This window comes from Phalacrocorax carbo, chromosome 2, assembly GCF_963921805.1.
Source record: "Phalacrocorax carbo chromosome 2, bPhaCar2.1, whole genome shotgun sequence".
Taxonomy (NCBI): Eukaryota; Metazoa; Chordata; class Aves; order Suliformes; family Phalacrocoracidae; genus Phalacrocorax; species Phalacrocorax carbo.
The window spans coordinates 68,162,817-68,180,150 of NC_087514.1; the positions used below are offsets into that span (position 1 = coordinate 68,162,817).

General features: G+C 38.6%; 1 protein-coding gene across 2 annotated transcripts in view; it reads left to right on the plus strand.

Moving 5' to 3' along the window:
* The first annotated feature begins 1,295 nt into the window (after nt 1-1,295).
* The window catches only part of ELP2 (elongator acetyltransferase complex subunit 2), a 34,123-nt gene continuing 18,084 nt past the window's right edge, over nt 1,296-17,334 (plus strand). For both annotated transcript variants that reach the window (XR_010371527.1, XM_064443205.1), the window contains exons 1-10: nt 1,296-1,451; nt 1,553-1,631; nt 2,561-2,646; nt 3,188-3,338; nt 4,618-4,695; nt 8,871-8,935; nt 12,025-12,091; nt 12,997-13,131; nt 14,070-14,165; nt 15,979-16,079. Coding sequence is in view for 1 of the 2 variants with exons in the window: in XM_064443205.1 (XP_064299275.1) it covers nt 1,320-1,451; nt 1,553-1,631; nt 2,561-2,646; nt 3,188-3,338; nt 4,618-4,695; nt 8,871-8,935; nt 12,025-12,091; nt 12,997-13,131; nt 14,070-14,165; nt 15,979-16,079 (990 nt within the window). In the remaining variant the exon portion in view is untranslated. The remainder of the gene's footprint in view (nt 1,452-1,552; nt 1,632-2,560; nt 2,647-3,187; nt 3,339-4,617; nt 4,696-8,870; nt 8,936-12,024; nt 12,092-12,996; nt 13,132-14,069; nt 14,166-15,978; nt 16,080-17,334) is intronic.

Consider the following 17,334-nt stretch of genomic DNA (forward strand, 5'->3'; position numbering starts at 1 on the left):
CTGCAATATTTCTGTGTCAGGTTACAGCACTGCCAACAGCCAGTATTCATGAACATACAGGCACACAGGGAGGTAAAGGCCAGGCAGGAGTGGTTTAGGGTCCAAAGTGTTCCTTGTGCTATGCAGAGTGCTTCCCCTGGATGCCTGCTTGCTTTCTGCTGCTTCTCTTCCTGCTCCCGCCATTCCCTCCACAGCCACATATTGTTGTCTTCTCCCTCCACCATAGGCTTTACAGCTTTTTAGTTCAGCTTTGATTATTTCAGGATATCCCAGGTGCAATCTGTGGGCAGGAAGCACACGACAGCTGTAGGTAGTCACATCTCTGTTTCCTCTCCCTTTTCATGCCTTCTCTTGCATAGTGGTCCATTTATACTTCATCCCGGTCTTTGCTCCAGGGCCTTCTGCATGTCCTGCATCTGGAAGCAGAGCGGATGTCTCAAAGGTCCTGCTAAGACTCCTGCACAGCCTGCGAGGCAGCAGGTTGCATCTATAGCCACTGGGAACTGGCACAATTCTTGAGCCTGTGAAGCCAAATGGCTGAAACAGTTCATAGCATACCCATATAGTGCAATGTCCTCTAATGATCCCGTTTCTTTAGGCCAGTGACCATGCAAGTAATGCCAGAATATCACTGCAGTACTTATTTTTCTTGATTTGGTTTTAATTTCTTGGGCAGGGAGGGCAATAAATATATCAATAAATATCAATAAATCAAAAACCAAAAATGTAACAGATGGAATTCGCTAATCTACTGTGATCTCATCTTTTGCCTTGAAACACAGAGGCACTCAAACATATTCAGATCACCCCACTGGGGCCCTGGGCATTGCTTGGGTGCAAATTCCCATAACTTCTATGACAGTTATTCCAGGACATCTGGAATAATAAACTCTAATATTAAACTCAGCCTGAACTCAGTGACTTAAGAATGATTCTTCATCAGAGGGAGGCTTCGCAAGTGACGGAAACGGATCAGAAATGGTTAATAACAACATGATCTCTGATAACTCAGTTCAGCTCTTTCCTAGTTTGTGCAGAATCAACTTCTACGCACACACACAAAAAAAGAGAGCTTTAAACTTTTTAAACCTTTTGAGTGTTTGAAAAAAGGTGCAATAAAGATTAAAACCCTCCCCCTTACACAAAAAGCATCCCCAAACAAACTAATTCCCATTCCACTCACTTTTATGCCCCATTTTTCAAGCCCCTCGCCCCCCCGCAGCCCTGCCACTCGCGCCTCAGGCCCCGCCCCGTCGGCCGCCGCGCGGCGGTCGTTGCCAGGGGAGCCGCGCGAGGTCACGCACGCGACGGTGAGAAAGATGGCGGCGCCCGTGGAGGTCTGTCACGTCGCCTGCTGCGCCAACCGGGCGGGCGGTGGGGCCCTGTCCTGGGGACGGGGAGGGCTCCTCGCCTTCGGCAGCTGCCGCGACGTCGTCCTCTACGAGCCGGCGGTGAGCTGAGGCGCCGTGGGGCGGGCCGGGGCCGGGCGGCGGGGCCGGGGCCGGGGCCGGCAGCGCGGCCTGACTCGTGGTACTTTCTCGCTCTCCGGCAGGCAAGGCGGACGGCCGCCGCCCTCCGCGGCCATGCCGGCAGGGTGAACTGCGTGCGCTGGGTCCGCCGGCGGGACGGCGGTGAGTAGTGCGGCCTTTCCCCCGCCACTCCCCGTCCCCTCGGGCGGGAGGATGAGGGGGGTCCGCCGCGGCGGGGGTCGGGGGCCGCTTCCCCTCGGGACCGGGGCCGGTGCTGTCCTGGCCATCGTTGGGGAGGTGAGGCGGGAGGGACAGCTACAGAGGGGCTGCGGCGCTTCCAGAGTATCCTCTTGCCTTAAGCGCGGCTTCCCAGCAGGGATTCTTAACAGGTGGCTCTGCAGGAATCTGACCCGCCAAACCCGCGTGAGCGGTCCTGTCAGCGAGGGGATCCCATCAGGCTGTCTCCTCTGGGCCCTGCAGGCATCACCAGCCCTGGAGGCTGTTTTGCCTGGGGCTGTGGTGGCTCCGACAGACCACTGGTTACGATGCTTGGTGCTGCCACTGGGCTTTTTACGAAGGGCTTGGAGTTTTGTGCATTTTGACTTTGTAAAGTGCTGGGATGAAAACAATCCTCTTTAATAGTGGTATGAACTGCCATCGTTTCAACTGGTTGCACTAAAACATTTTCTTAAAATTATTTGCAGGGAACTTGGGAATTATGTTTTATGTGAAGCTTTGAATTCTGTTGGGTTAAATTTCCTTTGCTTTATTTTCTTATCTTCCAAAAAGGCCAAGCAAAAAAGAAAACACTAAATTACACTATTAGATTTGAGAATCTTTTTTGAAAGATCACATTCATATGGAACTCTAAGTAGTCCTGTGACTTTTCTCTTTCTGTTGCCTTAGAGAATACCTTTGCTGTTAAACTATCCTGCACAGTGCAACTCATATTAGCTAAACTTTACTTTGAAGAAGCCTTTGCTTACAGTTGATAGCTGATATTTTGTGTGTAGTAACCAATGTAACCACTTATGTTGTTGACTGCTTATACAAAGTAAGTGTTCATAAAACTCACCAAAACGTATTTTTAGCTTCTGAAACAGAGTTAATTTCTGGTGGATCTGATAAACAACTCATTCTTTGGGAATGGAATGGAACAGGAACGTGGAATAATCAGGTAAGCAGGAATAATCTCTTTTTAAAGTTGTTGTTCTCTCCCCCACCCCCAATTTCTCACATACCACAAATTATCTGTTTTGCCTGTATTTCTTATTAATATCTTTTCATTTTACCTTGATTATTGAACCCCATGTGTATCTCCTTCAGATTGTTGGTATTCTGTCACACTATGTTTTACTTAAACTACAGAAAGGAAGAAACAATGTTTAATCTTTTTTTTTCAAATAAGCTTTCATTAAGAAATAGTGGGGTTTGTAATAGTGTACACAGGAACGTTTAATTCAGCTTTGAACAAAATCTTATTAAGTTAATAGTCATTACTGCTACATCCCTTCTCTGTGTTTTTCTGGAATATGCTATAGAATCTTAAAATCATAGAATTGTTAAGGTTGGAAAAGACCTCTAGGATCATCAAGTCCATTGCAGGTATACGTCTCATTTTCAGTATTAAATTATTTTATTTCTTAAAATGGCTTTAAAAATTCTCCCAGATAAGTTACTGGAATTTAAAACTTTGTAAAACTTTCTGATGTGTTCAGCTTGTGAAAAGCATTCCTCTCAGAGGCCATGCTGATGCTGTTTGTGCTGTGGATGCTGTCTACCAGTCACATGAACCTGATTTAAATCTGCTAATAGCTTCTGCAGCTTCTGACTCTACTGTGAGAATCTGGTCTCGGCATGGTTCAGAAGGTATCTTTTTTTTTTAACATTGGAGACAATATACTGGCTTAAATAAAAATGACAAATGCTTATCCATTGAAGTACTTGGCTAAATACTAATATCTTTTAATGGAACTGCATTGATTTCTCTTCAAACTTTGGTACATCAAACCACTGTATTACTCTTTGAAAGCCTAGGATTATACTAGTTTAACAGCTTTGGGTCAGATTTGTTCTGCAGAATGATTTATCTTTGTTTTTCATCAGTGGTGTGTTGGCTGAATTTGTTTCCTTTTAAGATGTGTTCAGAATCTGATAATCTGAACATCATTTTGCCCTGTAACATGGGGGCAGACTAGCTGTATGTATGTGTGAAGTAAGATTACTTAGTAAAATGATTAATGCTGGCATTAGAAAGGTGAGGTTAAACTAGTCACTTGTTTGTTACTATTGACTTGAGTCCAATGAAGTTTGGGGTAATTGGATCTTGACCTTCTGGTGAGCTAGGCCCTTCAATGGACACATGGGAGAACAGCGCTTTGAAATACATAAGAAATAAATAAGGTGGATAATCTAGATTTAAAAAATTACTTGCTAGTTGAGTTGAACTGACTGCGTCTCTCAAGCTACTTTCTTCCGTATCTGGTGTATTAGAGGATTTCCCATTGCCCTGCCTCCATGAGAGAAATAGGTGGGAGTTCCCAGTCTTCATTTCCATGTTCTGGAAGGCATTTCTCGTGCTCCCAAAGAACAGCAGGAAGTCCTGTCCTTTCCTTTTTGTCTTGCTGTTGTGGGTTCCAGTGGTGGAAGGACCAATTATTTTAAATTTTGCTTCTGTAGAGAGGTTTTTCTGCTGCCCTGTTGCTTACTCTGGTCTTGATGACTTACCAGCTTAACCACCTCTAGTATCACAGGGGTATTTGCAGGAAGGTTGGTTTTTGCTCATCTTTCCATCTGCTCCTGCAGCAAATGGATTCAGTTTTAACTTCTGTGTAGTGAATGCTTTTGCCACAGGATATAATTTGCAATATTTATCGCTTCTGATATGCTACCACAGTGAAGCTGTACAGCTTTAATACTCAGTGAGGAATGTGACTTACCTTCTAACTCAACTAAGTCTGGATGAATTTCTGTGGGCCCACAGAAGATACCATTATTATTTAGGCATTTGAAAAACTTAGAAGTTTTTCAACTCTTTAAAATAAAATTGAATTGGAAATTTTAACTACATAATGACAAGAGGAGATGACAGCGTAGCTGTAATACTTAATGATAGATGGGATCAACACTGTCTGTTCGTGTTTTCCAGCTAAATGCATTGAAATTCTGCAGTTTGGAAATGGATTTGTTATGGATGTCTGCTTATCCTTCTTGCCTGGCAGCAATGGTAAGTACAGCTGCACATCTTGAATATCAATGCAGGAAACGTAAGATCTAAGAAATCCCTTAAATGTGTAACAGAATTTTCATTTGACCGACTCCAGACCCTTGTGCCATGTTTCTTGTTTTCTACAGAATCAGCCTAAGCTGCTGCTTGTATTTAAAGATTTTTCACTGAACTCTTCTTAGCAATTAGAAGAATACTGGCTGATTACAGTGTTTTCAAAGTGATGCTCAAATGGAGTTCTCTAGTTGACCTCTGAGACAGAGAGCTGTCAAGGGGGGTAACAGGGCTGTAAGTGAATGGGATAGGATGATGCTGTTAGTTTCACCCAGGCCTTGTGGTGCTGCTGCCAATGTTTGTCCTTGTTGTTTGGATTGAAGGGCAAGATCAAGATCCAGAAAAAGAATATACTGTCCTGCATCAAAAATTGTAGATTAATGAGCAGTGTTTATCACCTGCTCAGTCTTAAACATGGAAAGATTTAGATGCTGAACAAGTTTAACCTGACTATTCAGTACGGTTTATATAGTTTTCTCTTAACATAGATGTTAAGATTTTGTAGCCTGCTGCAGACATATTTTTCTGTTGCAAATCTGTAGAAGGTATTTTTTTAAAACCAAGTGTATCCTCTACTGCAACGCAAGCCACGTATGTTGAGTTAGGCTTGCATTTATGTGTCATCAGAGCCTTTCACCTGGATGGAGGAGTGCAAGGCTCCCAAGAGAAAATGTACTAAAGCTTTTTATTCTGTCTGGAGTTTTCAACAGTTTGCTGCATGTGTTGTTTGATTGTATGCCTCCAGAACAGTTATACAAGAGGTTATTTTATTCTTTGACTTGTGATAATTTTGGGAGATATGAATGCTCTATCAAGATGTCATCCCATCAGGAACTGCTAATGTCCATTACCAGAGTGTATCTCATATCAAAAGCAGTGTCTGCCCACTGAAGAACTTTAAACCTCTCTCTCTTTCTTTCTCTCTCTTGTAAATATACTAACAGGTGGTTGTTGAGATGAAGTTAAAAGGCTTGAGGGTAAATTAAAATCTTTACCTCCAGTGTGAATTTTCATTAGAAGTGTCTGTGGTGCCAGTTTAATGAGTATAAAATTCACATTGCAAAGCAATATATTATTTTTTCATCTATGATACTGTACAGGTAAGAAATTCTCACTGCACTCGAGTAGCACATCTGTTTAACGCTGAAAATATATTGTGTACAAGAGAGATGACCATTCATTTTGGAAAAACCTTAGATGAAGATTATCATATTAGTTGTCAAACCAAATGCTTCTGAAACCAAAATTGCATGGACTGCTTGAAGTGTCTTTAATTGCTGCAATAGCAAGCATTTTGTTTTACTGTGAAAATCTCCCGGAGTCCCCAAAACCCAGTGCTGCTTAAAGTTGCATTCAGAGCAGGACAATTCTTTATTATGGCCTCTTTCCTTCCCAGTTTAAATTAGTTATCCAAAACAACACAGCGCTTATAATCTGAAAGAGTACTTTACTTCTCTGAAGAACAGAAATTATTTTCAAATGAGAAATTATTTGCATAGGTTTTGTACAGAAATTAAAAAAAAAAAAAATCCTATACATTTACGTTTTGAATGCCAGTTCCAATATGAATGATCTGTGCTGCTAAAATTATCAAGAAACAGCTTAGATTTTGAAACATAAATGTATGGTTAGAAATGTTTCCCCTAGAAATCTATAAATGGGCTTTTAATAGATCATAGGCATATTCTGTGTTATCCCTAAACCTGACACAGTAATCCATACAACCGTACTGGTTTTGTTCAGAGGAGTATGTTAATTCTGAAATCCAAATGAAGTAGCTTAAAATAAAATAAAATACTATTAAAAATCTCACTTGTGATCATTTTGCCAGAAATACTAATCTCTAATGGCAATTTGGAATTTTAATGAGCTTCAGGGAAAAATGATCTTTGATAACTTTAGAAGTTGCTCTAAAATCTTTATGAAGGCTGCGTTGACAGCTGTATTAAGTTTTAAAGAAGTTTTTCTCTTGAGGACAATGTGCAGTTCTTAAGTGAGGAATTAAATCAGAATTACTTTTCTGAAAGTTGTAAACTACTCTCCTGAACTAGAAGCATTTTACAGTAACCTCTGATTTCACCAAGCAAACAAATTAAAAGCTTGCGTTGAAAATGGATTCATACATAATGGGTGCTTTACCTTTCAAAAGACCGTTGGAGTTAACTCACTGTCCTTGAAAATAAATTATTAAAAAAAAAAAAGAACCATTTTTGTGAAGAAGTCAAATGGGGAAAGCCAATACACTGCTCATAAAAACCTGAACAATCATTTGCATCTGGAGTACAGCTTAAGCGCTTTACTGGCAGCCTCTTAGTTAAGAAATTTCTTTACAGTTGTTTTCCGGGTCTTGAAGAAAAGGTTCCTACTATTTTGTTTGGTTGTTGTTTTTGCCTTGCAATGTCTTCAGCAACTCTGTTTCTAAAATACTGGGAATAGGATTTACTATTTTACAGATCTTGATCATATTCTTCCTACCACCTGGGTAATTGTGGCGCCATAGCTTGGCCTCTGACAAATAAGAATTGTCTCCTCAGAACTGAAATGCAACAGGTGAAAAAGAAGAACAAGTAAACTTGAAAAAGCTTTGCTGATCGTATTGTCCCCATTGTAATTGCACCACAGTTTCCAGCTCTTTTTTTGCTTTGTTTTGTTTTCTGTTGCCTCTGCAGGACTTTATCTCAGTCAGATCCAAATTCTATTTCTCTCGAGCATTTATGTAAAAAACTATATAATAGCCTGGTTTTGCCAGTTACATACTTCTTGATAGGACTTTTTGAGTGAAAGCATTTGCATTTGTCTGATAGACCAACTAGGTCATAATCCTCTTCTTGTTTTTGTTAGTCAAACTTTTATTCCATTGAGTAAATACATAATTACTGCAATGTTCCATAAAATGTATTTCTCAGGAAAGCGTAATACAGGCTCCAAGAACATTAATTTTATTGTATTTTGTGGGCAAAAACCTCATTCTTGTCCAGTTTTTGTGGACCTGCAGACCAGGTCTTTCTTCAAAACAGCTCATTACCATCAGTCTAAAGCAATCTTTTTTGGCCCCATGTAAGGCAAGGAGGAGATCGAGGTGAAATGTGACTTAGGCTGGCAAGAAGCAGCAAGTGATGGATATGTAAGAAGGTGAAATGTGACTTAGAAGTGCAAGAGGAGCAGCAGGTAACTAAGCACAGGTTTGGAACAGACAGAAGGAGGAAATTAGCATAGAGCATAAACTTATGAATATTCAAATTGATTTTTGGTTTATCCATGATAAAGATAAAATTACCCCTTTAAAAAAACTAAATGTCATCCCTTTAAATGAAGTAGCTGACTGTAGTGAAATGTAGCATTTTATTTTCTACCCAGACTTGAGAAATGTGAATATCTAGCCCTGATTTATTTCATTATTTTCTAACTAATTCCTTTTCTTCCACTATATCAGTCCCTGGAAGTACTGCTTCATCCTCATGACCCAAAAAGAGTGGAGTGAGGGTTAACTATTCTTTCCCATCATCTTCTGTGGGAGACATGAGCTAATACACTGCCTAACTTCTGTTGCTTTCCCCTTAGACATAACTTTGTCTGGTTTGATTCAACAGTGTTGGGGTTTTTGTGCACTTTCTGGGTAGCTCATAGAATTAAACTACTACTCAAGATTGAGTAGGTGTGTAATAATGTTAATTGCTTTCATATCCTTGTGTACAGTGAGTGGTGGTCTGTTTTCCTTTTTTGGTCTGTTTTTTTTATTTCCTGTATAATAATTACGTTAACTCCATCTGTATATTTATTTCAGTTGATTAAGGAACCTGAACTGTATTAGTTCTGAGTCATTTTGTTTTGCTGATTGCTCCTTTTGTATTTAGAGCAAATGCCTGTTGGTATCAATAAAATAAACATTATTAATTAAAAATCTCTAGTGTATGGACTTTCTACAGATATGTGAGCTTGAAGTAAACTCCTCTTTATCATCTTAAGTATTTGTAGGTAAAAAAGTGGTATCATGCTTGCCTGTCTGCTGGTATTAATACATTTATTGATATTATATTGATTTTTGTATATTTATATAGTTTTTCATATCCTATAATATTAGATTTTGTAACTTGAGTAATGAAGACTTTTTTCCTTTCTAGTACCAATACTGGCTTGCGGTGGTGATGACTGCAAAATAAGTTTGTTTATACAGCAGGATGGTCAGGTAATTACAGTTTTTGTCTCTTGCTCAGAGCATTACTCAGTTCTTCTGCTTCTTTTTTCTTTGCTTTTCTGAGCTCTTGAAAGAGGGTATTGATTTATAAAAGTACCCAGGGAAAAATCTTTTCTGAAAGCATTATGTGTCTTCCTGCTTAAGATGTTGCAGGCCTATGCGGGGGAAGTAAGTAAACTGGAGGATCAAAATAGAGCTTTAAACCAAAACATTTTTCTGTTGAGCTTGGTTTCTGTGAGAAGATTTTGCATGCATCTTCAACTATGTTTCCTCCAAATAATTTGGCCTAATTGAGAAGTGGAATGAAAGAGTCAGACATAATTCTGGCTCTTCCTGACTGGATGAAATTAACAGCCGGACACATCTAGTGTCTGGTGGAGGAAAACTGAAAAGTTGGACGTCTGTTGCCAAATTTGCCAAACAGTACTACCAGGCTGGTCCTGAAGGACGTGTACCCGAAGTGTGGGCAGAGTTAGTGGTGCAGAGTGTGCTGGCCATGTCCACAGACAACCTGGCTTCATTAGTTCTGCCACCTACAGCACAGCTTGATTCTTTGCCTAAAAGTAAAGAGACCAGATTGCTGCTATGCAAAAATGTTCAGAAATTATTAAGACGCATGGGAAAGCCTGCGAAGTAGGTGAGTCAGATCATGAGCTGTTGTTACATTTAACTGTTGGTACTGGTAATTTCTTATGTATCCAGTGAGAACTAAGGGGAAAACTGAAATAGTGAAGGACAGATACGAGACTGCAGAAACAAAATCTGTAAAACTGAGAAGAATGACAGATCAAAATACTTGTAAATATAATCTAGGCAATAATAAAACCATTGACTGAATAATTTAAAAATAATGACTATATGTATCTGCAGGAAGTTTTAAATCGATGCAGTTTTAGAACCAAATACATCTGAACAAACTGAATGTGTGACACCAAGGGACACAGACTTCAAAGAAGATGGCAAAAACAGTACTAAAAACCCAAGCAAAAGGGGGTTGGGTTTCCTTGCTCAGCTTCAGTGCAGAGTTCTTATTTTTATGGGAAAAAATATTTTGAAAATTTTGAGTGAATGCATGTTCTGTAGCACAAGAGAACAGCATGCTTGACTGAAAGCTAAGTAGTGCCTAAAAGCCTATTTGGGAAATGACTTAGAAATCTGGGGTGGTATTAATAACCTCAAAGTAATTAGTTTTACTCTTTAAAGAGAAAACAAATGTCTGCTTTTCTTAATAGTTCTCTTTGATGTGAGACGATGAGGGTAACATAAAAAAAAAGCCACAATAACTTGAAATTAAAAACAGGAAAATGATTAAATGTGTGCTTAGATTAATATTAAAGTCGAGTTTCAGAAGATACGCATGCTGTTTAATGTAAAAAGAACCATAAAAGACAAGAATGTTAGCAACAGTTCAGCCCAAACCAATCTTTCAGCTGGAAATAAATTTACCAACTAACCTTGGTGAATGTAAAATACAAAGCATTATGGCAAAGATCATAAAAATGAATGAATAAATAGGTGTTATACCTGTTTGAAATATGACTTGCTGAAAATATTTTTTGTGTGTGTTAATGTATTGTCAGAAACAGGTGGTTTTCTGAAAAATCTTTAGGTCACTCTTTGATCTGACTTCCTGGGCTGCTCCTGCCTTTATTTACACATAACCAGTTGGGTGTTTAACACAAACATATATCCGTAACGCTGCATCCAGAAGTGCCAGTGAGTGCAGAAGTGACTAGCCAAATGAGGCTTAGGTGGCTGTGAGAACTTGTTCTTAAGAACAAAACTTTCTGATTTGGAAGCTTGTGTTAAGCTGTTCTGGTCATGTATCACATATACAGATCGTTCTGTAACATTAAGACTGTAAATGTAGAACAAGGAGAAGCTGAGTAATGTTGTTTGATGGGAAGGCGATTTTGGAGAATATCAGGAACATTGGACCAAAGAGAGAGGGGCTGATTTTTGAGTATGTTTTCTTTCATACTCATACAAATTTTTCCTTTGGTGAGCTAGTGTTGCTCACCATCTCTGAAGCTGGAGGCAGAGATTTTGAGAAAGAGCAGCAGCAGAATGAGAGGGGCTTTTTTTTACAGATAGGGAAAGAGACCTCAGTTGCAGGCTTGTGCTGGTAGCAGAGGCTATCGTTTAATCTTAACTCTTAGTAGGCCTAGGTAAGGGATTTAGCAGAATATAATGTCAGAAATAACATGATAATTATTCATACTAAACTACACTAACATATTAACTGTAGTGTTTTTTTCAGACATTTTAAGTCAAATTGGGATCAAAAAACGTCATGGAAGTAGGGCTTTTTCTGGGCAAAGGAAACCAGAAATGGTTTAAATGCTAAGTAAGCAGCAAACACTTGCACCTTAATTGAATCAAAATAGAATGGTAATATTTTCATTCATAACATATATAATATACTACTAATGAAAGTTCTTAAAAGGGAATCCATTCCTGTGTTCTGAGCCTGTGTTCATGCAGAGTTTTCCATCAGCAGATACAGTTCTTGATGTATACCTTCCTTAGAAACTTAGTCAATAAACTTAAAGAGACATAGGGAATAATTCTAACCCCATAAGTAATTCTTATTAGTAGTATTATATGGCAAATTATTGAAATAATTTTCAAAACATCTACTTGTCTTTTTACTCTTGATTTTACCAGTGTTCATTTTCCACATCATCTGCAGTTACATCCATCTTACATGTGTAATAGTAATTATTTACTATGTCATACCTGCCTTGTGTTTTTCTTTGTGTACTACTATAAGCTTAAAAACATTTTCATCTGTATCATAGAGAGACAGTAGCCTCTTGAAGGTGAGCACCTTAAATTCTCATTCTTTCCTGCTCATGTGTGAGAAATGCCATAATGTGACACATGTTTACCCAATTGTGGTAAAACCAAAAAGGCCTGTTTAGAATCTATCAGCATCAGAATCTGTCGTAGGAGCTTATTTTTCCAGTTTCAAATAATAGAAGCTGTAAATATGAAAGACTTGAGAATCCAAAGCTAATTGCTGATATGTGCACGGGAATTAAATGCATTTCTATGATGTAACAGGAATTTTTTTTCAGTTTCAGAAAACGTTAATACTCCCTGGCCATGAAGATTGGATAAGAGGCATTGAATGGGCAGTCTGTGGTCAGTATGAAACATGAATAAAAGTGGAATACAGGTTTAATGATAGTACTACTGTTTTACCCCTCCAACTGATGGTTTTGATGCACCGTAGGGCCTAAGCTCTTGTGGTTGTGATTATTGGTTTTTTTTCCCTGAGATGGTGGTACAAATATTAAAAATTGAGATAGAACTTTGTGTCAAGTTAAAACAGAATTGCTGAACCTCTCCTACAATTATATTTTAGTTATTAACATTATGGCTACAGTAGGATTGATACAGAATACTCGCATCCCTCATTTTGTCATGCTTGCTTCAAATATGTTTACCTAATTGGCAACTAAATGCAAACAAATAAGAGTTTTAGCAACTTGTCCTTTTCAATATGCAAGTATCTGAGAGAGAAAATGTTGGCTGCTTTGTCAAAGTTGGGGAGAGTAGGGGGAAATAGTACTTTTCTCCCCGCCCCCTTTCCCCTATTTTAAGAACAGGAGATTAAGAAGAGAACCTATTCAGATGTTAACTAATCAAATAGTTCTTGCAATGGCAAAAATAAAATAGAAGGAATTAGAAGATGCTACAATCCTGAAGAAAGGAAAGGAGTTTTTCAAGAGCATTGAGGGTGTCAGAATTTTGAGCGCGAAGGCCATAAGTAGTAGGGAAGTATATGTACAGTATTTACCATGTCTTCCATGTCTTAGAAGCAGGGAAAGGTCCACAATCAGCGTGTTATAAACTCATAGAGAGTTTGAAATGGGAGAGTGTGGTGATATTGAAATAAACCAGCAGTTTATGATAATGTGTATAATAGGAAAAATTAGGATAATGCTGGTTTGGAATGTTTGGAAAGCTGGTAGGTTAGTCATGGCCGTGGTTGCAATGAAAAAGCAATGAAAACATGGCTCTAATTTTTTATTTTATTTTTAAAGATGAAGACCTTTTCTTAGCAAGCTGTGCTCAGGATTGTTTGATAAGAATTTGGAAAGTGTGTACAAAATCAAAGCAGATTCCAGAACATGAAGATGATTCCATAAGACTGAAAGAGAATGTTTTTACTGTCAAAGGTAGGTAACAGCTGTAAAATTCTCTTGCACTTTTCACTTGTGTATCTGTTTGTGGTTTCAGGGGAGCTGACAAGGTGGTTACCATCTAATTTGATTTGCTTCTTGTATTAAAAGAATCTGAGACCAGTTTGCATTATTTTTATTCAGCTGTAGAAAAAGTGCAGTTATTGTTTTAAAGCTGTGACTATGTAAAGTTAATGATGTGTTTCAAAAAATGGTAAAGTAGTGGAAGAGCTTAATACCAAAATGCATTGCTACTCATATTCCAAATGCAGTACATAGGAGATATATTTTTCTGTGGGAGGTGAGCTGTTGGGCAGTTCTCCTCCAGTTTAATAGCATACTGTTAATTTTCTTTCTAATTCAGTGCGTTGAGAGGAGCTACTGTTACTTAAACCTTAGAAAGGTACTGGAGAGAACAGATGAGTATGTGCAGGCTTACTTTATGGTTATTTAACATATTTGAGCACTGTAACATCAGAGGCTTGCAATGCTGACATTTTGGGGTAAATTATTAGGCAGCCTAGGTAGTATGAAGTTTGTATGGTGTTATGTGTAAAACCAAATCCTCATAGTACTTGCTGCAAAGCCTGATTCGTTGTTTGAATTATCTTAGTACTTGTATTTACAGTCATTTGGAGGTGTAAATATGCTTAAGAGTATAGGTAGAGCCAATGTCAGAGTGTTTATTTCAAAATTGCTTGAGAGTTCTCCAGGAATTCTGTGATACCCGCTGAGGCAACAGGCTGACCTCCTAGCATCAGTCTGCTCTCGGGGCTTGTGGCAAAGTAGGTTTTCAAGGAGCTGTTCAATGTCAATAGGGTGTTGAGATACTGGTGCTGATGAAACCAGTTGATTTTTTTCACTAAAGATACCAGAAATAACCTGGTCTTTCTTGGCTTTTAGAAAGAAATGTGCTTTTCTCTGATTTGTGGTAGATACTGATACAACATATGCAATTACTTTGGAGTCGGTGTTGGCTGGTCATGAAAACTGGGTGTATGCAGTTCACTGGCAACCTTCATTTTCGAAAGGTAAAAAGATAACAAACATGTAGCAGTTATGTTAAGTGTTGTATACATACAGTGCAGTCATGTCTTTGTATTGTGTTTGTGTGTTCACTTGTCACGGTGGACTACGAATATGTTTAAATTCTGCAAATACTCTTTTTTAAGTAAATGGATGCTGCCTTTTACTCAGGTTTTCTTTAGTGAATGAAATAAAATAACTGAGCTCTACTGGCTTTATTATAATTGATTTGTTGTTTATGGAATACAAATTAGTTTAATCAGTATGAATTAATTGCTGCAATAGTTCACCTTGATACGTGTATTCGAAATGTTTGTTCTTCTGAAGGTAAGCATTAACTCCAGAACACGCCTGCCTTTCTCTTGGAGTAGAAAGGAACAAATAGCAACATTCAGAAGGTTAATCTTCAATCTTCCATGCATTAATATAACAGGCTAGGGATTCCTTGAGTATCAGTTTTCTCTAGCATGTAACTTTAAGGCATGAATACAGACAATTATTGAAAAAAATTATTTACAGTTTGATTTGAATTTTGCCCTAGTCTTTATCTTTCCTTTTAAATCCTTAAATTCTGGCAGCCTTTTTTGCTGTACTGATTTGCTGGTGTTTGTCTGCCTGGCATATAAGGGAAGGATATGCTTGAAGAAGAGTTTGACATGCTTGCAGAATCAGAATGCCTCTATGTATTTGTATTGGCAAAGGTGCCTTTTTTTCTGAGATGTTTTAGGGTTACTGATGGCAGGTGACTTCACCAGTACAAAGCACAGCTTTACCGGTGTACATACAACAGTTGAACAGTAGAGTGTAATTAGAATGTCAAAATGTAGTGAAAGACACAGGACTTGCTTTAGACATTGGGCTTAGTTATCTGTTCATTAACTTTTTTTAGACACCAATAAGATTTTTCCTGTTAAAGCAAGGTTTAGGTACAATATAGGCATGTAAGTCTTGCACTGCAATCTGAAAAACAGTCTTGTTAGACCATGAAGTTTTCCAGGTGTCTTTATATCATGCTTCTGCTTACATCATGTTTCAGCATGCATACAGTTGCTTGCGTTCTGTGGCCATGCTTGATCTTGGGCTCCTCAAAAGAGATTTTCTTCTTCAGCAGAGGCAGACTGATCTGTGAGGCGTTCTCAGTGCAGAAGGCAGCAGGTGCTGACATAAGCTACCACCTCATATGATGCCCACCAATGTCTCTATTCTCAAGAAAAGTTCCTCAGTGTTTCCCATAGGGGTTTTGCAACTAGGTGATGAACCAGTTCCCTCTTCCCCGTTCTGTGTGGGGCAGTTGTCTGGAGTATTTCACTGCATTTTATGGAGCCGTCCTTACTACTGTATATATTACAAAGTGCTAGAGTCTGTTGAAGTCTGTAGTGAATCTAACGCTTTAATTTGGAAAAAAAAACCCTAGTGAATACTAACATAGAAATTCTTTTGTTTTAAACTAAATCTCTTAGTAAAATCTTATTTGAGGAATAGAACTGAGAACTGCTGTGTAGCCTCTCGGTGCAGCTCTAGATTTTCCTCCAAATTACATTTGTTTCAATATCAATTTGGAGTGAATAAACAGTAGAATATGGTTGTTCTCGTCTATGTGTTTTACATTTCCTTTGAGAGATTATGGCTGAAAAATACAATACCTCTTAATGAACGCCTGGCAGGAACGTAGAGCCTGTTAAGCCTGGCATTTATGTACTGCATTGCACATCTCTGATGCTGAACAATATTCTTAGCGTGTTTGGATTTCAGTACGACCAAATTATTTTATAAAGTATTCTCACAGGTTGTAGGGTAATTGTCCTCATTGTACTGTAGATGGCAGCATGCAACAACCAATGAGGATATTGTCTGCATCCATGGACAAAACTGTGATCATCTGGGAACCTGACAAGGAATCTGGAGTTTGGCTAGAACAGGCAAGTATCAGTCTTTCTCACAATACATACTGTATTCAAGTTGTGTTTCCAGCATTGTGTGTGTACTGTAGGGAACAGAGACTATAAAGTGCTGGGAGAGAAAGGCAAAAGCATTTTCTTGCAAAAATACTAATTCTGATGCTGTGTTGCAAGTAAAACTATATTTTTTCAAAAATTATGTGATGCAATATGATTTTTATTGCTCGTTTGCTTTCTTATTACCATATTGGGGAGTTTGTGCTCAACTGTCGTTCATGGTATAGCAAGCCAGGTGCTGCATAGTAACACATGTTGTGTACTCCTGGTAAGAAGAGGAAGAAACCCTCCTAAATTATTTGTAGTTAATTCTTGCAGGAATGTGCACCCAAGCAGTTACTACAGAGCAGCTGACACAATTCACAAGCTTGGTTTTACTCACAGTAACTTGTTCATGGTCTGTGTCATTAGGTTTTTCTTCCATTTGAGCTGGATACTCACATGTCACTGCAGTATTCTGAACACTGTTCTAACATGGATCATCCTAAATAAACAAGTAGCACAACCATATTTGTCTAGTGCTTTGGTAGATGTCTTTGTTTTCGGGTGACCAGCTTTTCCAAATTGTAGTAGTTTGGCATAACCCAAAATGAACAATTTCAGCCAATCATTGTTTATGACCTTTTCTGTCACAGAGAAAGTTCTAATCCTCTCTTGGGTGGAAAAGAAAAAGAGAATTACAGTAGTGTATTTAATTTTTCCCCTGTTCCATTGAAAAGTTCTTGTGTCTTTCCACTTGAAGTAGAAATTAGTTCATAAAGGGTGATCACACAGAGATGCCATTTGTTGTCTCCACTTGTAACGCTTAGTTGTGGCTAAATTTATAAGCTTCTAAAAATGGGTTGTGCAGTAAAGCTTGTTGCAAGTTGTTACCCTTTCTTCTTACATTCTGTTTGCCTCAGATGTGCGGCTTGCAATTCAGATCAGACATTTTAACTGCAACAGTCCTTTTTGCACTGAGGGAGGGAAACCCTAGCCGGAAGCTTGCAGGGAGGAAGGGCACAAGGGGAACATGCCATTTTCTCTCTTTCATTTTGATATGATGAAAAAGAAGTCTTCAAAATCATTCCCCTGCTCAGAGGTGAGACTAGAATTCTGCCTCTTGCACGGCATATCAAAGACACTTCCATATAAGCAATATTGTTTTGAATGAGTGCTAGTAAAATGGACATACTAGTCTATGCTGCCATTCAGAATGAGGTGTAGATTAATGTCATTG